At 59.0% G+C, this 21,112-nt stretch overlaps 7 protein-coding genes across 7 annotated transcripts; 6 read left to right on the plus strand and 1 right to left on the minus strand.

Moving 5' to 3' along the window:
- Nucleotides 1-40: 40 nt before the first annotated feature.
- BXZ73DRAFT_100805 (uncharacterized protein) lies at nucleotides 41-1,403 on the minus strand (the record flags this gene model as incomplete). Its single annotated transcript, XM_048014691.1, has 2 exons — nucleotides 41-564; nucleotides 623-1,403. 2 exons carry the CDS (start codon nucleotides 1,401-1,403, stop codon nucleotides 41-43), a joined length of 1,305 nt encoding a protein of 434 aa, XP_047878426.1.
- A 1,016-nt stretch (nucleotides 1,404-2,419) lies between these two features.
- On the plus strand, nucleotides 2,420-3,690 carry BXZ73DRAFT_46061 (uncharacterized protein; the record flags this gene model as incomplete). The annotated part of the gene is made up of 7 exons (XM_048019624.1): nucleotides 2,420-2,487; nucleotides 2,681-2,855; nucleotides 2,915-3,017; nucleotides 3,070-3,220; nucleotides 3,278-3,374; nucleotides 3,436-3,510; nucleotides 3,562-3,690. The coding sequence occupies 7 exons, from the start codon at nucleotides 2,420-2,422 to the stop codon at nucleotides 3,688-3,690; spliced, it is 798 nt and encodes a 265-aa protein (XP_047878427.1).
- An 879-nt stretch (nucleotides 3,691-4,569) lies between these two features.
- Nucleotides 4,570-5,868, plus strand: BXZ73DRAFT_77082 (uncharacterized protein; the record flags this gene model as incomplete). The annotated part of the gene is made up of 2 exons (XM_048022581.1): nucleotides 4,570-5,341; nucleotides 5,399-5,868. The coding sequence occupies 2 exons, from the start codon at nucleotides 4,570-4,572 to the stop codon at nucleotides 5,866-5,868; spliced, it is 1,242 nt and encodes a 413-aa protein (XP_047878428.1).
- A 1,042-nt stretch (nucleotides 5,869-6,910) lies between these two features.
- Nucleotides 6,911-10,869, plus strand: BXZ73DRAFT_100807 (acetyl-CoA synthetase-like protein; the record flags this gene model as incomplete). Its single annotated transcript, XM_048014692.1, has 15 exons — nucleotides 6,911-7,184; nucleotides 7,236-7,574; nucleotides 7,627-7,695; nucleotides 7,748-7,839; nucleotides 7,892-8,077; nucleotides 8,135-8,217; nucleotides 8,270-8,304; nucleotides 8,357-8,454; nucleotides 8,514-8,842; nucleotides 8,894-8,951; nucleotides 9,008-9,267; nucleotides 9,323-9,864; nucleotides 9,920-10,063; nucleotides 10,119-10,375; nucleotides 10,435-10,869. The coding sequence occupies 15 exons, from the start codon at nucleotides 6,911-6,913 to the stop codon at nucleotides 10,867-10,869; spliced, it is 3,201 nt and encodes a 1,066-aa protein (XP_047878429.1).
- A 281-nt stretch (nucleotides 10,870-11,150) lies between these two features.
- Nucleotides 11,151-15,046, plus strand: BXZ73DRAFT_46077 (uncharacterized protein; the record flags this gene model as incomplete). The annotated part of the gene is made up of 8 exons (XM_048019629.1): nucleotides 11,151-11,507; nucleotides 11,566-11,854; nucleotides 11,944-12,545; nucleotides 12,599-13,031; nucleotides 13,081-13,743; nucleotides 13,794-14,240; nucleotides 14,292-14,608; nucleotides 14,663-15,046. The coding sequence occupies 8 exons, from the start codon at nucleotides 11,151-11,153 to the stop codon at nucleotides 15,044-15,046; spliced, it is 3,492 nt and encodes a 1,163-aa protein (XP_047878430.1).
- Nucleotides 15,047-16,117: 1,071 nt separating this feature from the next.
- Nucleotides 16,118-17,708, plus strand: BXZ73DRAFT_100809 (uncharacterized protein; the record flags this gene model as incomplete). The annotated part of the gene is made up of 3 exons (XM_048014693.1): nucleotides 16,118-16,353; nucleotides 16,403-16,924; nucleotides 16,985-17,708. The coding sequence occupies 3 exons, from the start codon at nucleotides 16,118-16,120 to the stop codon at nucleotides 17,706-17,708; spliced, it is 1,482 nt and encodes a 493-aa protein (XP_047878431.1).
- Nucleotides 17,709-19,253: 1,545 nt separating this feature from the next.
- BXZ73DRAFT_46138 (N-glycosylation protein-domain-containing protein) lies at nucleotides 19,254-20,707 on the plus strand (the record flags this gene model as incomplete). The annotated part of the gene is made up of 4 exons (XM_048019638.1): nucleotides 19,254-19,682; nucleotides 19,797-20,018; nucleotides 20,078-20,186; nucleotides 20,367-20,707. 4 exons carry the CDS (start codon nucleotides 19,254-19,256, stop codon nucleotides 20,705-20,707), a joined length of 1,101 nt encoding a protein of 366 aa, XP_047878432.1.
- Between the last annotated feature and the right edge of the window lie 405 nt (nucleotides 20,708-21,112).

The raw sequence follows: 21,112 nt of genomic DNA on the forward strand, positions 1-21,112 counted from the left end.
GGCGCTAGCTGTCAAAACCCCGTGAACTCCGCACGATCCGTCAGTCCCACAACCCCACTTCGCATGGGATGTCCTCGTCCTCCGGATCATCGATCCAAAACAACTCAGCGTCCACCTCAACCTCCACGCCACCGTGCGCAAACGGAGAGAAAACCCCCCTTCCCCTCTCCGTAGTATCCTCCGGCGAGGCTTCCCACGGCCAAGGATCCCCCTGGGTCATTCGGCCGCGCACTAGGAGGTGCACGCGCACGCGACGGAAGCGCGGGTACAGTGCGGGATCGCATAGCGTCCGAGCGAGGAGCGCGAGCGCGGGCCTGAAGTGTACGTCCATGCGACAGGTGGGGTAGGCGATCGTTAACGCGAGCTCTTCTAGCGCTGGATGGGGAGACGGCGCGCGCGCGAGGTGTTCGTGGAGGGAGTCGATGAGATCGGAGGGCTGATGGGGGATGTCGGAGAGAGCGAGCCCATACCACCCGTAGCACTGCTCGTCGATGTAGGTGATTTCCAGAGAGCGCAAGAACGAATAGATTTGTATGCAACGCAACATGTCACGGACCTGGTGGGCTGGGAACGCGGTCAGTCCCGTGAAGCTTCGCGTGGAGTGATGGGTGTGGCCACGTACCACCCGGGCGTCCATCTCTGCGCTTGTCCACAAAGATCGCACCGAATCTTTGCAGGCGAGAGGTGCCTGTTTGAGCGAGAAATTCCTGGGAAGGTTCTGGGCGATCCCAGGGAAGGTAGTGTGGGATGTCGAGCGTCTTGAGACCGCCTTGCACCACAAGTCCGTGCTCTACCAACGCCTTGAAGAGAGTATCGACGGGAGTAAGATGCATTCCGCTAGGCCATACGGCCATGGGAATATATACTGTGCAGCGGAGGTTCTGTAGGCCGATCGTTGTCGAGACCTCGTTTGGGGGCGAAGGGACAGACGACGCTTCGGCTTGCTTATGACTCCCGACGAAGACACCGTCGAGGACCAGCGATTCGAGACGGGGCAGGGTGCGCATAATGGGAAAGAGGGTGTGCATGGACACGTATGACAAGCGATGGCGTGGGGCGGCTTTCAGCGTGAGTGTTTGGAGGTTCACCAGCGGCTCAATCCAGCTCAGATCGCGAGATTCCCACAAGACGGTTGGCACCCACTCGTATCGCTCGAGCGTAAGCGAAGAAATCTTCAGGGCGAGTTGAGAATTGGCGGAGAGGATGTGAATAAAAGCGTCTCGATGTTTGGTCTGAGAGCCGCCTATGTTCCGGACGGTGGTGGATGAGAATATGAGGTGTTGAGCGCGAGCGCGGCAGGCACGAGAGACGAGAGCACATGCGGTAAGCGACTCGGGTGCGACAGCTTGGACGAAGTCGATGATCCGATCCTGCAGCTCTGGAGGAAGTAAATTGCCCTGCATTTTCGGGAGTACCACCAGTACGGTCTCTTCGAAACCAGTTGGAATGGTTTTCTGAACTCAGATCAGCGTCCACCGCACGCAGACGGTCAGAATTCGAGGGCTTACAGATTAGAAACGCAAAACAACTGACACAGAAGCTTTATTAGGATGCAAGTGATGTTATTTGCGCTTCGTTTTGGCTAAGCTGTTTGATGTAATTGAGCTTCGCCAAATCGATAGTAATCTCAGGAAGGATTATATTTACGTTCCCGATGGCCGAATTGGAGCTGCGTTCAGGCTGAGGTCCTAGGGTGGGGCGTAAAACTTGGGTAAGTGAGAAATTTTGTAGCGCAGAGACCAAAATGGCGGAGCAGGACTCACAGGCAGCGTGCGGTAGGATGAGAAGGGGATGGGCAGCTGCAGGCCGGCGGCTCAGCGCTCAGGCCGACCAAAGTCGTGACAATATGAGTCACAGTCACCAAGGGGCGTGATCCACCGCGCTTCGTGACAGCGGCGTGATCCACCGCGCTTCGTGACAGCGGCCCGATACGAGCGCTCCTGCGTACTGCTTGGCCACTGCAACCATCTCTGCGCACGTCTGCGCATGTCGCATGTACGCTTTCTTCTATCAGTTCACATGGATTGATGACTCGATGAGCCTATGTGGTCGTTCAATAGCGACGTCAGAAGCTAGCCCACTGGTGACAACTTTATGCCCGTGATAGCGGCGTCGCAGCTCACATGTGCCCTCAGACATCCGGGATGCCGACAATGTTGACGAGAAAATCTGTCAGATACAGTTCAGATATCTGTAACTCGGCTGAGATGAACTATACAGAACATACCGCCTGTCTGTGGTACCTGTCACAACGGGCGCCCTCATCATGATGCTTCTGCCAGCACGAGCTTCTTATTTTCAGGCCTCTCACATTGCTCACGCAGCCGTTCCCTCTCTTCAGGCGTCGCTCCGGAAAGTGCACTGTATCGCTTTACCCTTCGTTCACGTCCCTCTTGCGGTTAGCCGCACTTTCATTGTAATGGGGGGCCCAACGATAAACGAGGCATATTTTATTTCCTTGTTCGCAGAGGCGATCTTGTTTGGCAAGTTCTCCAATACTGCACCAATTCTACAACACTGAACCTCCACTCAGGCATGTACACTGTTCTCGTAGGAGGCGCCCTTTACGTCATGCAGTGAGCGCTCTTGATCCTCGTCCGGGGCCCCTGGTCCTGTGGCTCATAGATCTTGCCAGTAGAAAACGCGTTTCTGAACAGAGAATGTCGCTCACGAATCTCAGGATGATCGCGCTGATCGTCATCATGTACTGCATGTCTACGGCGCACACTGCGCTGGGACTGCGCATAAACCTCATTGCCTTGACCAAGCAACACGGACTTAATAGCGGGAATTCGATTCTCAGCACCCGAGGGACCTCTCTAATGTGGATAGAGGAGTGCTTGGAGATGGTCAACGTACGTGCCGCGCTTTCCTCCGCACTTTCCACCTTTCACTGATGCCTGTGTTTATGCAGTGCGTTATCGGTGATGCAGTCGTCTGCTGGAGGACGTGGGTCCTCTACGGACGCAAACGGAGGGTTCTGATTTTTCCTGTTGTATGCATTGTAGGCGGTATCGGTGAGTACATCCATGCGATGAATATCATCTTGGTTTAATCGGCATCACCAAGTATCTGCGGCGGGTTTGGCTGTGTCTCTAGCCGAGTCAGGATCAGGAGATCAGCTGTTCACAAGCAGAACAAGGCTGTGGTTCGTGCTCTTCGGAGGGCTCACATTCATCGCGAATATGTACTCGGTGGTGCTGCTCTGCTGGAAAGCTCGGTGAGTCACGCATGTATGCGTCGCAGAAATCCCTCAACTCAAGGATCTCGGATGCAGGTCTCTGCGGTCCCACATCGGACTCTTAGGAAAATCCCCATGCCGGAGTGCCCTGGTAATCATCGTTGAATCCGGCGCAGTTTACTGCCTCTCTTGGGTGCGTGTGTTCGTTCTTGTTATTAGTTTTCGGATCCGACCCCGGCCTGACTCTACACCAGGTCATTGTCACGGCGTTGTTTCTTCTCGAGAGTAACGGCGTTTACGCCATGGTCAGTATGATGAACCACCTCACGGTACGCCCCGTACGTTCATGAGAGCGCTGTGCTGCGCTGATACCCTCGTAGGGTATGTACCCGACGGCCATCATCATCCTCGTCTGCCTCAAGATCACCTTTCACGACGATGTGACTCGCCATGAGACACTTGAGACACTGCGATTCGACACAGGCAGCAGGAGATTCATTGGACAGTGATCACCAGCGATGAGTCCGGAGCAGATGTGCTGAAGCTCGCCTCTTCTGCATACAGTACAAAGCCGGTATTTATCGTTGGCGATGTGTAATTGAATATCACGAAGACGATCCGCAGTTAGTATCACCCTGTACCCTTAGCTATTGTTACGGAAGTGCAATAAAGCACGTTGTAGTGGGCTCGAACTCCCAGCCAGACTCTTCCGGTATCTGCCGATGTCGGCTGACGTCGGATGCTGTCGACTCTGAGCGTTTGTCTGCCAGTGCATGCTGTTCAACATATCCTCCCTGTTTTTCTACCTCGACTATATGCGCTCATACTACGATGCTGTATGAGCACCAACGAGTCTCCGTCCGCACGGGTTGATCGAGAGGACGCCGGCGTCTATCCTGCGACGTCACGGCGCATCGCATTCAAGGCATGACTTCCCGGCGCGCGGGCCCCCGCTCCGACGCCCACGCCAGCATTGCCTTTCCGAGCGGCTGAGGGGGTACCGCAAAGCGCGGGGGATTAAGGCTGCCCGTGAGTACTACTAAACTAGTGCCCACTTGCGCTACGTCATTACTCACTTGCTCAGGTTGCACGCCCCACCGTAGGACCTCAGCCTGAACGCAGCTCCAATTCGGCCATCGGGAATGTAAATATAATCCTTCCTGAGATTACTATCGATTTGGCGAAGCTCAATTACATCAAACAGCTTAGCCAAAACGAAGCGCAAATAACATCACTTGCATCCTAATAAAGCTTCTGTGTCAGTTGTTTTGCGTTTCTAATCTGTAAGCCCTCGAATTCTGACCGTCTGCGTGCGGTGGACGCTGATCTGAATTCAGAAAACCATTCCAACTGGTTTCGAAGAGACCGTACTGGTGGTACTCCCGAAAATGCAGGGCAATTTACTTCCTCCAGAGCTGCAGGATCGGATCATCGACTTCGTCCAAGCTGTCGCACCCGAGTCGCTTACCGCATGTGCTCTCGTCTCTCGTGCCTGCCGCGCTCGCGCTCAACACCTCATATTCTCGTGCACCACCGTCCGGAACATAGGCGGCTATCATACCAAACATCGAGACGCTTTTCTCGACATCCTTTCCGCCAATTCGCAGCTCGCCCTGAATGTTTCCTCGCTCACGCTCCAGCGATACGACTGGGTGCCAAGCGTCATATGGGGATCTCGCGATCTAAACTGGATTGAGCCGCTGGTGAACCTCCACACGCTCACGCTGAAAGCCGCCCCACCCTCATGCGTGTCCATGCATACCCTCTTCCCCATCCTGCGCATCTTGCCCCGTCTCGAATCTCTGGTCCTCCACGGTGTCTTCGTCGGGAGCCATAAGCAAGCCGAAGCATCGTCTGTCCCTTCTCCCCCAAGCGAGGTCTCGACAACGATCGGCCTTCAGAACCTCCGCTGCACAGTATACATTCCCATGGCCGTATGGCCTAGGGGGGTGTATCTCACTCCCGTCGATACTCTCTTCAAGGCGTTGGTAGATCACGGACTTGTGAAGCAGGGCGGTCTCAAGACGCTCGACATCCCGCACTACCTTCCCTGGGATCGCCCAGAACCTTCCCAGGCATTTCTCGCTCAAACAGACACCTCTCGACTGCAAAGATTCGGTGCGATCTTTGTGGACAAGCGAGGAGATGGAAGCCCGATTGGTACGTGGCCACCCATCACAGCCGCGCGAAGTTTCATGGGACTGACCACGTTCCCAGCCCACCAGGTCCGCGACATGTCACGTTGCATACAACTCTGTTCGTTCCTGCGCTCTCTGGAAATCACCTACATCGACCGGAAATGCTACGGGGAGTATGGGCTCGCTCTCTCCGATATCCCACAGCAGCCCTCCGATTTCATCGACTCTCTCCACGAACACCTCGCGCACGCGCCGTCTCCCCATCCGACTCTAAAAGAGCTCTCATTCACGATCGTTTACCCCACCTGCCGCATGGACGCGCACTTCAAGCCCGCACTAGCACTCCTCGCTCAGGTGCTATGCGATTCCGTACGGTACCCACGCTTCCGTCGCGTGCACGTGCACCTCCTAGTCCGCGATCGAATGACCACGGCGGCCCCTTGGCCGTGGGACGCCTCGCCGGAGGATACTACGAACAGAGGAATGTGGCTTTTCTCTCCATTTGCGCACGGTGGCATGGAGGTTGAGGTGGACGCTAAGTTATTTTGAGTCGATGATCCGGAGTACGAAAAGATAATGTGCAGTTGACATCGCTCTGTATGTACCTCCTTGGCTTTTATTATGGAAGTGGAATAAAGCGCGTTGTAGTGGGCTCGAACTCCCAGCCAATCGGATCCTTCCGGTATCCACCGATGTTGGCTGATGCTGGGATGAGCGCTTGCAGGCCAGTGCTCCTTGTTCCCGTCCGACCTCGACTTTCTGCGCTCATAGTATCATGTCGGACAAGCGCAGATGAACTGCAAGTGAACGGAGTGGCTGACCACAGCTTCCATCTGTCATCCATGTCGTAGCCCATTGCCTTCCAGACTCCGTGCTACTTTTCGCAGTGGAACCCGTACGTGTTCCGAACAACCCGTTGATTGATTCTTGCTTACGCAACGATCTCCCCCTTCCAGTTCTCCGCATCCTGTACGAAAACTTCGTCGGGTTGTCGGCCCTCGGTTGTGGAATCCCGTAAGTGAAGACAGCAGCGGAGAATCCGTTGTACGATGATGTATGACTAGTTGGTCAGTGCTTTCCATACGCCTGGTCCCTCACAACGCAATGACGTTGCATTTATTGAACCTGTGCCCACGGCTTCACACAGGGTGATTTAGGGCGAAGTTCGTTTCAAAGCCTGGCTTGTGACTGTTTCGGTGAACATCGCGGACATACTTACTGGGTAAGTATCATGTCGAAGCCGGCGCCACAGAACAGGCTTCTCTAAGTTTAGAATCTCGCGCTACTGGCTGACACCACCGTCCGGCTCCGTCTTCCCATCATATTTTCGTGCGGTCAAGGTGTTGACGCTAGTAGCCCACCTCACGGGATTCCCGCGGAGTGTCCTCCGTCCGCTGTCAAGCGGTCGAGCACTGTTCTCTGCTTGTGTCTTTGTCACACTCTGACTAGGTACGTTTGCCAGAGGAGCTCGTCTGACGCTCCTGGTAGCTCACACAGTTACGAAAATTCCGACAGGTATATATACCAAGCGAAGTCTCAGGATCCCCTTTCCTACACACTCTTAGACTTGCATCTCCACTCCGTACACAATATGCCTCTCACTGCCTCCGACGTCCCCGCCAGCCTTATCCACGAGTTCCAGCGACCCACAGAGTTCGTAAACCGCTCCGACTTCGCCTTCCACCAGCTCTACGACTGGAATGCAGTCCACAACCCCCACTACCCCCTCTTCGTCTATCACGATGGGCAGGAACGCACTTTCATCTCGTATGAGACCGCCAATGCGGCAATGGATCGCGCGGCGCGCTATGCTCTCTCAGCTGTGGGAGAGAAGCGATCCGTAATTGGCGTGCTTTCCACGAGAGGTACTGCTCCTCTTCCCTGCGGCTCACGTGCACAGCTGATATTTTGAGAAGACTCCATCACATACTATTGCACCGTGATCGGTCTCCTCAAGGCCGGCCACACCGTCTTCCTCATCTCAGTACGCAACGCGCCCGTCGCGGTCGCCGACATTCTCCAGCGCACCGGTACCCATCACCTGCTCGTTTCCCCGGACGAAGGCATGCAGCACCTCGCCAAAGAGTCGCTCTCTGGCCTCCGCGAGAATGGCTTCGACGTCGCTCAGCACTTGGCTCCGGCCTTCGAAGATCTGTTCCCCATCAACCCCGACCCTCGAAGCGTCTTCGAGTCTCCCATGTCGCTACCGACCAAGTTTGATCTACAGGCCCCCGCCCTCATTATGCACTCGTCTGGTGCGGATATACATCCCGAATCCGGTCTTGTAATGCTAACCATTCTGGTTAGGTTCCACTGGCCATCCGAAGCCGATCTCATGGAGCCATGAAGGCCTCCTTGACTGGGCAAGGGTCGGAGGTAAGGGGGATATCTGAGCATAACAGTCTGACGCTGATGGTGTGTTCTGCAGTGGATTGTGACATGGACGTTACCGGAACAATCTTGGGGTGTCTCGGGACTCCCATGTTCCACGCACTCGGCTCCACGCTCTACGGAACCACGGTATGTTGTTTTACGCACTCCTCCGCACCCTTCGTGCTGACTTCGTATACAGCCATTGTCTGGTATCGTTTTGGCCTTTTTCAAGCCCGCGTTCCCGACTACCATCCCGACCCCCGATGCGGTTTGGGCTGGAACCGTGGCTAATCATGCCGACATATCGTTCGGCGTCCCCTTCTTCATCGAAAAATGGTCTCGAGACCCCAAAAAGGTCGCGCACATGCGGAAGATGCGTGGGATGGTAATGCTGTTGTCACCGTCGCCGAAGCCTGCGTGCTGACTGGTATCACCCATGCAGATCTTCGGGGGTGCGGCTCTCGACGATTCGGTCGGCAGTTCCCTCGCCTCGCAGGGGGTGTCACTTTTCCCTATGTATGGGCTGTCAGTACCTCCACTCTCTAGCTCATCAATATATGCTTACAAGCCACATCAGCACGGAGACCGGTATCATCAGTTCGCTCATGAGACGTGAGTGCTCATGTGTTTATGGCTTCTAGCTGGCATCTAATACTTGTTCAAGCGAACCCCGGTATGGACTGGGGGTACTTCCTGCCACGGAAGGCGAAGCGCATGATCTTCAGGCCGGCAACCGACGGCTTTCTTGAACCTGTTGTTGTGGTAAGCCATCTACGATGTCTGCAACTAAAAAGCACCCTCATCAACTGTGACCGTTATAGGGCGACGAGACCCACTTCATCGCGCAGGCGAATACCACAGAGGATGGCCTGGATGCCTACGCTACCACCGACCTCGCCAAGCCCCACCCGACGATCCCTGGGATGTGGAAGATCGTAGGACGCATGGACGAACAGATTGTGCTCTCCAATGGCGAGAAGACCAACCCGATCCCGCTGGAGCGGATTATCAACAGCGACCCGTATGTCAAGTCCTCATTGATGTTCGGCGTGGGGAAGTTCCAGAATGGAGTCCTCGTTGAGCCCGCCATGGATCTTGCTGTCGATCCGAGCGACATGCTGCAGGTCGCTGCGTTCCGCAACAAGATTTGGTATATTCTTTCTTTCCTCTGTCGGACATATCACTAAATTTGATCACGTAGGCCCACGATCGAGCGCGCGAACGAGTTTGCTCCTCAACACTCTCGCATCTTCAAGGAGGTATGCTCTCACACCAATATCGATATTTTGTCAGACACTCACTTTGCATGTCGCAGATGATCCTCGTCGCCTCGCCTTCGAAGCCTTTCCAGTTCACCGCGAAGGGAAGTTTGCGTCGCAACGTGATCCTCAAGGACCACCACGAAGAGATCGAAGCCATCTACAAGACTGTCGAAGAAAGCACCGAAAGCGATGTTCCCCCTCCTGCCGTCTGGGACGAAGACGGCATCCTTAGGTTCGTGCGTGGGGTCGTCGGAAGCACTCTCGGACACTCTCTGGATGACTCTGCCGATATTTTCGCCAGCGGTGGAGACAGGTGCGTTTACCCCCGTTATCGGCTCCTTGTGCGGAAGTTCACTGGGACTCGACAGTCTACAAGCCACTTGGATTCGCAACATTCTCACCCGTGCAGTCAGCGCTCTTCCTGGCGACGCGGCGAAGCGCATCGATTCGAACTTGGTGTTCAGTTTCCCCACTATCGCTGCTCTCACTAACGCCGTGCATGCCGCGATCAGCGGTCCTGCTGTCGTCACGCGCAAACCGGAGGATCTCTGGACCGAAGTCAAGCGGTGGGCCGCCTCCCTTCCCGCCCGTCCCAAGGACCTCGTTCCACGCCCCGAGGAGACGAAAGACGTCGTTGTCATCACCGGGACCACCGGCGGCTTCGGATGCGATGCGCTAGAGCACCTATTGCGCGATGAACGCGTCGGGCGCGTATATGCGTTCAACCGCGCAGGGTCGCGCGCGCTGGCGAGGCAGCATGCGCAGTTCCTGGCTCGTGGGCTCGACGAGGCGCTCTTGACCTCTGGGAGGTTCACGATGGTGGAGGCCAAGCTACACGAGCCAGGGTTTGGCATCGATGCAGCCCTGCTAGAAGAGATCCGCGCGTCCGTGACCCATATCATGGTCAATGGTGCGTTATTCCGTTGCGGTTACGGCATCCACTTCGAGCTCACAAGATTACGTAGCCTGGACTGTCAACTTCAATTTGACCCTACCCTCGTTCGAGGCCGACCTACAAGGCGCGCGCAACTTTATCGACTTTGCGCTGGGCTCTCCGTACACCGTACCCCCGCATCTGACCTTCGTCAGCAGCATCGGGGTCATGTTCAGTATGCTTTTTTATCACATCCATCTTCCAGCTCGCTCTAACCATCTTCTCCGTAGACTACCAAGGACCCATTCCCGTCCCCGAGGAGCCGCTCGACGACCCCACATCGCCTTTTGGCAGCGGCTACCCGGAGTCGAAGTGGATCATCGAGCGCGTATTCCAGATTGTCGCGGAGCGCACCGACGTCAAGACCACTGTCGTCCGGCTCGGTCAGGTCTCCGGAGACAAGCTCGGCTATTGGAACGAGAAAGAGTGGTTCCCTGCACTCGTGAAGAGCGCGCTGCACCAGAAGTGCCTACCTGACCTCGATGGTGTACGCTCCTTTTACCTTTTCTACCCTCAAGCTCCGATACTAACTCCCCTCTCTTTCAGGACGTCGCCTGGTTCAACGCGTACGAAGCCGCCCAAGCCCTCACCGAGATGCGCGACTCGCCACACGGCATGATGCACATCGTGCACCCGCGTCCATCCCCCTGGCGCGCCCTCCTCGCCCCCATCGCGGCCGAACTCGGAGTCCCGCTCGTGCCGTACACGCAGTGGCTGGACGCGCTCGAGGAGAGTCTCGCGGGCGCGCGCGGTGACGAGGTCGAGCTCATGCGCGTGAACCCGGCGCTGCGCATTATGCCGTTCTTCCGCGCGCAGACGAAGACTATGGCCGAGAGTCAGGAGGTCGAGCCGATGGGCTTGTGCCCGCTCTCGGTGGTGAAGTCAACGGCGGTCTCGCAGGCGTTGGCGTCGATGCCGATGCTGGACGGCGAGCGCGCGAGGGCGTGGGTCGCGGCGTGGAGGAAGGCGGGTTTCTTGTAGCGATGTATGTGATTTTAAGCACGTAGAGGTATTAGATAGAGACCACTACAAACAGAGTTAGTAATGCGATCAATTGACGCTTCTAGTTGGCTTGATATCTTTGATCAAGGGGCGAACGGCCCTGAATAGTGCGGGGTAATAATACAATTACTCCGTCACTTGCAGCCACATCTGCCCGACTTCGCTCCTCTCCGTCCCCGCCACCACTGCCTGTCCCGACTTTTACGCCTCACTTTTACTTCCATCCCTAACTGAAGTTCGAAGGAGGTGGTCTGCGGCAGATGGCGCAAGTCAAACCTCAACACTATTGGCGGCAGCTCCGCTCGGTTCTGACGGCAGGACAATGGGACGCGTCCATGCCAGCGAAGGACTACCACGGCCGCCTCGTTTCGTGGTCAGATCTCTTGCGCAAGTTTCACAAGCATTGTCCCGGGCACAACGAGGTCGCCGAGCTCGCATCGCAAACTCAGGCGCTCTCTCTGCTCCTCTCCGCCAACGCTGAAGGCTTGGACGGGAACGAGCCCGGGGAATATGGAGTGCTGGTGCTGGAAGAAGAGTGCTTGCTGGCGGAGGAGCGGATAGAAGAGGCGATGACGGGGTATAACACGCTCAAGCAGCTCGATGCGAGCCGCTCTGATGTACGTCGAGCTCCCTATATGCGTTATGTCAGTTCACCTCAACATTCTGCTCGTCAAGTCCATCAAGGCTGCCCTCGCGTACTATGCATATGCACTGCGCAGACCATCCGATTGTCTCGACCACCTTGCGCAGGTGATAGACCTCGCGAACGCTCAACAGGACCTCGCGCCGGGATCGTCTACATTAACGGTGACGCTTGATGCTCCTGAGAGCAGCTCGAAGAGTTCGCTATCCTCGTCATGGACCGGAAGTTTCCTTTCCACCTCTGCAAATCCGTCTATAGCAGACATCAACGATGGGAGGGCATGGTGTGCGGTCGAATGCATCCGGAGTATATGCATCAAGGGTGCGTGCTTTCCTTGCTTCCATCATGCATTGGGAACGGTGCAGGATATCGAATCTGCCGAACACCGTGGCTGAAGATCGTCTCTACAGGAATGTCGTACGAGAAGCTTCACCCAGATGAGCCCGAGCAAGCACTCTCGACTTACCTCCTCGCCTCCCCTATAATTGCCGGTGCAGTCTCCGAAATCCCTACCTCTGTCCCCACCACCTCTGTCGCAGCTCTTGCAGGCCCCGAGGGCTCCTCCTTCGCACTGTACCGCGAGCTCTGGCGGTGGACCGAGCGAGTCCTCCGGCGCGCGATAGTGCTAGGGGCGCGCCTCTTCAACGTCGTGCGCACCGACGGCACGAACGCGTCCCTCTGGCGACTATTCGAGCAGTACCACGCTTGCAGCGCACACTGGCCCCCGCATTTTCGCCCAGAACATCGCGGCACCGTCGCCGTTCTGCACCTCCGCGCGCTCATCCTCCGCGCGCGTGCGGCGCCGACACCGAAGCCTGGCGTCGACCGCTCCCACCACTGGATAAGCACCGCGCGCTCCGTCGTGCAGGAGTACCGCGCGATCCTGAGCGCAAGCACGACGTTTCCGAAGGCGGGCGAGCGCAACACGAAGGTCGAGGACCTCGTCGACTTCTCTGTCGCCGCGTGGGAGGCGGATGGTGCGGTGGGTGAGTTCGCGGGGTGGGTCATCGATGTGAGTCCATTTTGCTACTTGTTCTGGACGATGTGGCTGATGGTGGAGCCCAGGTGCTGTGGTGGGCGACGCGGCTGACGTTCAACTCGTACCGGATATTCCGCCACATGAGCCGCCTCTTCAATGTGGGAGGCGATCCGGAGCTCGCGAAGCGCACGCTACGGCTCTACGTGCAGATCGTCAGCAAGGCGAAGCAGACGAAGCTCGCGGAGGATCTGGATACCAACCCGGAAGACGAAGGAGAGTTCGGGGAGGGCAAGGACACCGACTCGAACGTTAACTGGGTGCAGACTCTGGTCCAAGGCTCTCGGATGCTCTCGAGGTTGGCATTGGTCAACGACGATCCCGTCAAAGCGGCCGAGGAAGCGAGGGAGGCGGGCGAGATGATCGAGAAGGCAAAGACACGGCTTAGCATGGATGATAAGCCTGTCCTTGCGGCAGTACTACTTGCGGAAGCCATATGGCATATTGCGTCATCGTACACCGGTGCGTCCGTTTTGCTCATGCACCATTCATGCTCTTACCTTTCCTGTAGAGCAGGACCCCAGGTCGAGAACCGCACATCTCGAAGAGGCTATGGCTCTGCTCAAGTCATCACTGGAGACCCATCCAACAGCCTCTGTCCACCACCACCTTGCGCTCGCCAACCTCCGCCCAGGTGCCTCACACGACCTTCAAGAAGCCATTCTTCACGCTCGTGCCGCGGTGGAGATCGACTCTGGCGAGATGAGGCATTGGCATCTTCTCGGCCTCCTCTTGACCGCTTCTGGAGACTGGCGCGCAGCAAAGGAGGTGCTCGAGATGGGCGCTAGCGTCGGCGAAGCCGAGCTCGCGGACGAAGACGCAGATTCCCAGATCGACGGCCTGCCGAGCAACGATAGCGCACTCGAAGTCGTTCAGCTCTCCGCCCCGCCGTCCCCTTCAAAGGCGAATGGGGCGCCGAACGGGCAGACGAACGGGTACTTCGCGCCCCTATTAGCCAAGCATTCCGTCGAACTACCCCCGCCGGCGACCCTCCTGCAGCCAACAGGCGACCGTCCGCCATCCAACCGACAGGAAGCGTTCGAGCACGCGCTGCAGCTGCGGATGACGCAGCTCACGCTCACCGAGTTTGTGAAGGGACCGGAGGGCACCGGGGAGGAGTGGATTGAGGTCTTCCAGTGGTTTTCCGAGCGACGGGAGGTCGGCGTGGACGATCGTGCGTGCCTTCTGTTTCACGCATATATCTTGCGCCTGACATGTCCTCAGGGAGGAGATCCATTGACAGCCGACGACCATCACAAGAGATCCGCCCTACGTCGATGTTCTCTGGCGTCGAGAGACGAGGGATCAGTCCCAACCCTGGTATGGCCGCGCCGCCTGGGTTCTCGACGGTGGAGGAGGAGGGCAAGATTGAGCCGCACCACACTCCCGATGCGGTTCCCGTCATGCAAGTCACACCTGCATCGCCCATGCACAGCACTCCGATGTTCTCGCAAGACCAGCTCAACGGGTCGACCTCCCCCGTCGAGAAGAGCGAAAAGTCTCGGCTCTCGATAGACACCGCGCGCGGGAAACCGGGGAAGAAGGTACGCGAGGCGTTCCTCACCGGTGTCACGAAGAGCCAGATGCGGGTCACGACGATCTCGAAGAAGATCCGGCACAATGTCGTACGGCACAACAGCACGCATCTGAAGCGGTCGAATTCGGCCCCAGGTACGTCGGTTATGAAGATCGCACGGGCTCTGGAATTCACCTGAATGGTAGATATTCACGCATTGTTAGGCCAATCGCCGTATCAAGCGTCTTCGATCCACTTGCGCCAGCATATCAGCATCTACGCTTCCCAACTTGATGTGACATCAGCGGAGGCACCACCACCTCCGCCTTCGCTTCCTCCTCCAGAACCTGTCACGTCTACCCCACGGCCGAAGAGTCGCGTCATCAAAGACCGCAGGCTACTGAGCAACCTCTGGCTCATGTCCTCAGCGACATTCAGGAGATTAGGCAAGATCGAGCAAGCGCGAGGTGCAATCCAAGAAGCCGAGGTGCGCGACGAGAACAACCCGGCCGTCTGGGTGCAGGTAAGAGAATATGTCTTTACTTCATCGTTCCTCTCACTTACCCGCTGCTATCAGTTGGGCTTGTATCATCTCGCGCTGGACGACGACCAGCTTGCGCTCGAGTGCTTCCAGAAGGCGCTCTTCGTCGCCCCGAACGACGTCTCGGCGACGATCCACCTCTGCCGCGTGTACCTCGCCGCCGCACAGGCACACAACCCCCAGACGAAAGACGACCTGCCCCCAGCGGACCGCGACAACGTCGACCTCGCCGTCGGCCTCCTCTCCGCGCTTACCCGCGGGGGCGGCTGGGACGTGCCCGAGGCGTGGTACTTCCTGGGGAAGATGTACGGCCTGCAGGGCCGGCGGGACCGCGAGCGCGAGTGCCTCTGCTTCGCGCTGACGCTGTCCGAGGATCGCCCCTTGCGGGATCCAGGCGCGGCGGTGGGGTGGTGCTTGTAGTCGCGGGGTGTTCGTTCTACCAGGGTGAGGCGGAGTGGGAATACTAGGGAGCACAGGGGATAGTTCGCGGACGTACCACAGCTTGGATCAATGCTCGGAGTCGGCTCCGTAGCTGCAGCTCGATATTTGCGTCGCGTTGGAGAGTCATCACCATACTAATAGCACGTTAATCCATTAGAACCAGATGATTAGATGATGTTAGTGACCTCACACTTAGACTATCTCGCGAAGCAGCCTGCCCTGAAGTTCATCAGCGGAAGCTGGCGACGGGCGGCTGCGTCGACAACAAGGCTATCGTTCTGGCTCCTCGCAGGACAAAGCAGGCTCAAGAGCTGCAGCTTGAAGGTGGGTTCTGTGGCTCTCAGTGCGCCCACAGACCCTGACGTGCGACATGTTTACTTCAACTCTATGTCAGCAAGTCTTTGCTGTTGCAGCATAAGGGCAGCTCATCAACAGTACTTACTTGAGATGATCAACAACACTTCCCATTTTAAAGGCCGAGACACTGAGTGCAAAACTCGGAAACCAGATCCAGAGCCTCTGGTATGGGCTATCAAGCCCTTGTGAGCCACCTTCTGCGGTGGCGGCGAATTTGGCGAAGAAGCAAAGGGCTGACCCTTGGGCCCTCACGGGGGCCGCATCAAGTTACTACTATATCGTTATAAGCCGCATATAGCAGGTAAAACAAGAGGATGTGGACTGGTCTTTTGTTCTCTGGTGCGCCTGACTCTTGCCTGACTCTCGGTTCCTTTACAGGGAACTACTGGAGCGCCCGCAAGACCGAACAGGCAAGGACGCCCACCTTTTGCCACTGAGGTCACCCACTATAATCGCCACTCCGAGCATGCTCTTCCTTGCCCTCAGACAACCGCCACCTTTCGCGACCTGCGCACGCTGCCATCGCCGGTTCCCCCCCACTCCCCTAACCACCAGCTCTGACCCGCCACTTCTACCTCTCGCCACACCGCCATCGAAGGCACCCCTTCTCTTCTGCAACAACCACTAGTCATCAGAGACTCCCGCCCCTCCCGCTGCTTACATCTACAGCATCACTTCTCTTCCACCCTGAATATGACTACCGCCCTCGATACCTGCCAAACGGCTGAAGAGAAGGTCGACGCGCTGGCCGATGAAGTCGCCGCTCTCCAAGCCCTCATGGCGGGCTACCTCGACTCCACACGCGCTCTTATGTGCCAGTTTCGCAACGCACACAACGAGGCCGTTGCGGACATCGAAGAGCTCTTCTCGAGCCACCAGGAACTCGCGACAATCACGCAGCACCAGGCCGGCGCGATCGACCGGGGCATGTACGTCGCCCATATCCGTCTTGCCTGTGCCCTCTGACCCGTTCTACAGGGTTTACCTCGAGAAGCTGAGCAGCGCCTTGAGCAAAGGCTACCCTAATCCGCCGCCGCCGCCGCCGCCGCAATCATCCCGCATACTCGCCTCCGGTAGTAGAACCGGGCCCCCCACTCCCGCTAACCCCTCTTCCCCCACGACTATCCACCCTAGTACACCCGCCGCCTCCGCGAGTTCGACCACACCTCCAAAGAAGGCTCTTATCCCCCACTCTTCCACCACCCCGCCAGTATTGACTCCGAAGCCCCTACTCAGCACCAAAGCCAAGGGCAAGGAGCCAGCAATCGCACCATGCGAAGAAGACGAAGTCCTCGTCGCGGAGAAAGCCAGGTCGCTGGGGGCGACAGTGGACAGCGTGCGCAAAGCCATGAGCGGGGCGCACGACTTGTACGCCGAGGCGGCGAACCTCCTACGCGCTAACGACACGGAGCTGGGCGCGATCTTGTCCGAAATGGACGCTGAGCACTCGGCCCGCGTAGATCAGGTAGCCCATGTCGTTGGGTCTGCACATCGCATGGCGTAAGGCTTTCCATCCTGCGCTCTCGCTCTAGCGTCGCTGACCGCCCGCCTTCCGCGCAGCGAAACCGCGCATGATTACTTCGACTGGCAGCAGCGGTCCGGCTTTACCCTCGCCAAGGCCGCCTCGGCGTCCCCCGCCGTGCAAAAGGCCGCGCTCGACGACCTCGCGCACGCGCCGTTCATCAAGAACTACAAGATCACCTGGAGCGTCAAGTGGCACAAGGACCCCGACGCGGTCACGCGCGAAGAGGCGGTCGCGATGCTCAAGAACGTCCCGCTTTCCTTCCAGCTCGTGCCCGTCTACGGCGGGGCTGAGAGTCAGACCGACGGAGTCGGCGCTACCGCCTCTGCCGCGTCGACTTCCACTCTGCGAGGCGAAACCAGGGGCCCGCCGTCCACCAAGTCCATGATCCCCGACAATGGCAGGACCGCGAGCGAGGCCGCGCTCCTTACTCCGCGCACCGTCGACACAAAGGGAAAGGCTTGTGCCGACGAGGACTCCGCCCGCCGCCCCCTCGAGATCGCCACCTCTCACCCCCGCTGCGCCTCGACCTCCTCCGCCGGTCCCGCGCCCGGGGCCCGCGAGGCCAGCCCCTCGGTCCACGCATCCGCCGCACGCACGAAGCGCGGCGCCGACGTGGCCGGCGGATCTCGATCCCAGGCGGTCTCTGCGCGGGAGAAGAAGCGCAGGGCGGAGGAGGAGCCCGAGGACGGGGAAGAAGGTTCGGTGCCTCCTCGACCCACCGCGCGGGTACCGCGCCAGGGCAAGCGTCTGCGCGCGTAGACGGCGTCGCCGTCGAAGGTGCCAAAGGTAGTGCCACCGTGAACCTTCGTGCTGTGTTCGCTGCGCCCGCCATGCCGGCCTTTCAGGGTCGTGGTCCGGCCTGTCGTCTCTGCGCTTTGTATTGTTCGTATCGTCGCGAATCGTGAAGGATCCCTTGGGTGACTTACAATCTGCTCCTATGGCTATGTACGCAGCGGGATATTGGCCTTAAGGAAGACTAATTCCGTCAATTGTCCTTCGTCGACCCGACGGCCGTGAAACAGCAGTGCTATCTTGTTCGGGCAGAAAAGCGGTTGATTGAAGGAATACCACGCCTAGCAATAGCGACAGTACTAACGGGGCGGGTATAAATGGTGCATGGGCACTGAACGGCTGATATCCCCTAGTTCATCCTTCAACATGTGAATCAGATACATACCGCCGCCGCCCTGAGCCCCCTCGAGCTCCATGTGGAACTTCGCGGTCAACTGCTCATCAAAGAGCCGGCTTCGCACCGTCAGGGCTGCATGAGGTCCTGTTGATTCGCCACTCAGAGGCTAGGCTCCCTGCATCCTAGTGAGCGGGACACAGACGGAAGAACCCCAAATTCAATACATACCTTGGGTGTATGCTTTGTCAGTCTGCATTTCAGGGTGCGGCGACTATGGCTGCGCAGATGCTCTCTCATACAGCGCAGACTTCGGCGAACTAGGCAAATGCATATATCGACGGCGATTTGGCTCACGCCAGGAGTAACAAAGGCGACTTACCGGCGACCCTAGCCAGCCAATAAGCTACCACGGGTGTGGAAGCAGATCGAGGGTCGTGTAGAAGGGGGTCCGACGGCGTTCTTTTTGTGTACCTTGCGCCTAGAACGTCAAGACTGTTGAGTTGCCGATAGAGTCGCGCATATAGGGAGCGCCAGCGTTGACGTTGAGGGGCACGGATTTCAGGGCCGCATCGCGGAGGAGTTGCGATCGCAGGGACTGGGAGACGGCTCGAGAGGGCGATAAGAGCCGACAAGGTGGCGCGAAGGGCGCGCGTGGGTGAGGAAGAGTGGTTTGGGAGGAGGAAGAGGAGGGAAGAGGACGGTCGCGGCTGGGCGCGAGGCAAAGACGCGCAGGACATTTCAGCCGCCGCCGCCGCGTGCCGTCGGCGACGGCCAAGTGCTGCCTCTGCTCTCCTCGCCCACGACCAACACCGCGGGGGCTGGACTGCTCCACGTTCGACAGCGAACCATTCGCAGACGATCGGGCCCTACCTCCTCTCGACGCTTATCAAGGTGAGCCCGCTTCGAACTCGCCCCGCCCCCCACCCACCGCCGACGCCATGGCTGACAACCGCGAAAGCAGCCAGCTCGACCCGCCACCCTACAGACCACCGTCCCGGCCGTTCCTCGTCCCGTTCGCGAGCCCCGCTCCCGCCCCTCTCCCAGGCCCGTCTGGTCCTCGAACCTCTTCATCCCCGGAGCCCCGCTCTCTCGACTCGCCCACACCCCACCCGCCCCGCCACCGGTCGCACACCATCGGGTGCCCCCCGCCGCCCCGACGGCGAGCAAGAATCCCCATGAACGCCCCAAGCTCGAGCCCGCCCCCATACTCACTCAACCCGCCAGAGGTGCACCCGCCCCCACCCAGCGCGCGGCCGGCGAAGCGCGTCGCGTCCTCGCCCCAGATCCATCCCCCCGGCCCCGCGTACGGCGACGGCGACGGAGGCGCAGGGCGCGCGCGACCGCCGCCCCCGCCGCACACGCGCTCGCAGTCGAGCACGCACACCGTCCACGCGACGTCGGACGAGGACGAGTCCGGGGCGGAGACGGACGAGGGCGTCGTGTTCCGCGCCGCGGCGACCGGCCTCAGCCTCGCGGACACGCTCCGGCACCGGCTGCTCGGCAAGGGCAAGGCCCGCGCGCACGACGAGCGGTGGGCGCGGCCGATCACGACCGCCCCGGGCGCGCTCTGCGCGGGGGAGACGGAGACGGAGGGCGAGGACTCGGTGCGTGTTTTCCCTGGCCCCGTCCGCGCGCCCCGCACCCCGCATTCATTCCGCCCCTCCGTCCTCCCCGCCCTCCCCGTCCCGCCGGCCCCCCGTGTGCGCCCCCAACGGCAGCCGAGGAACCTGCCCACCGCGCGCATAACACACTCGAGCTTATCGCACGAGCTCGCCCTGCCCGCGTCGACCGCCTGGCTCGTCCCGATCCTCTTCCAGCTCTTCCGCCTGCTCGCCGTCGTCCCCGCGTGCGTCGGCACGCTCTGGAACCTCTACTTCGTCTTCCGCCCGCCAGACGGGCGCGTGGAGATGCGGGTCGACCACGCCGTCGCCGTGCTCTGGGTGCGTCCGCTCGTCCGCCGTGGTCGCGTAATGCGGGAGTGCTGACGACGCGCGGGCAGTCGATCTTGACCGGCTGGCAGTGCCTGCAGATCACCAGCGGGCTGCTGAAGCGGTGGCGGGTGTACTACTCGCCGTTCGCCACGCTCGTCCGCCTCCTGGGTCTTCAAGGTGCGCATTCTCCTCCTTGTGCCATCCGTCGCCGGTTCGAGGACCGTCATGGCCACGGAGAGCACTTGAGACATGCTCTCGCGTCTCCCCGTGTCTATGATATACCCTGGGTGTATGCTCTCTCCGTCGCTGCATGCACGTCTTGCCCACCCCACCCTCACTAACCCTCCTCCTCCCCAGCCATCTGCTGGCCCGCGACCCACCTGACGCTCACCGTGCTCGACCACGAGCTCCGGCCGCTCATCTGCTGGGCCGCGATCGGCACCACCACCTGCTGCTCGCGCGCGGTCCAGCTCTGGGTGACGTCGAACATCGTCCCGATCCCGAGCTACCCTCCTCCTCCCGCCTCCGCCGCCGCCACGCACCCGCCCGCCTCGGCGGAGGAGGAGCTGATGCGGAGGGGGAAGAGGCGGGTGTGGGACTGGGCGCAGGTGCTCACGCGGTGCGCGCTCCCGGCGGGCGTCGTGTACTTTGCGATGGCGTGGGCGCTGGCGGTCCGTGCGGACGTGCTTGGGTGTTGAGGCATTGAGGTCGAGGGTTGGGGGGCGCTTTTACACTGACGGCGGGCGAGGGGGGCTGTGGACACTGATACGATACGGTACCTACTTGTTGGCCTGTGTATTGTAGACCGAGTACTCTCATCGTGCTTTCCCGGTGCTTACTATAGAACGATGGCCGTAGCGGCCGGTATCCCGATGCAGGTCGGAACCCACACGAGTGCGGGGGACAAACATGTTTCAAGCTGGCTGGCCGCACTGAATCCACCCATCCTTGAAGTTGACCTTGTTATCTTATCTCGTAATTCGACGCCACGTGAGCCTTGCCGCGTGGCGATACCGCAGTCGTGTCGTCCTCACTTGAAGCCACGTCGACACTGCCAGACACTGGTGTACACCCAGTGCACAGTTGCTAGCAACATTGTTATG

Source organism: Epithele typhae (assembly GCF_022376455.1).
Source record: "Epithele typhae strain CBS 203.58 chromosome Unknown BXZ73scaffold_20, whole genome shotgun sequence".
NCBI classification, from domain to species: Eukaryota; Fungi; Basidiomycota; class Agaricomycetes; order Polyporales; family Epitheliaceae; genus Epithele; species Epithele typhae.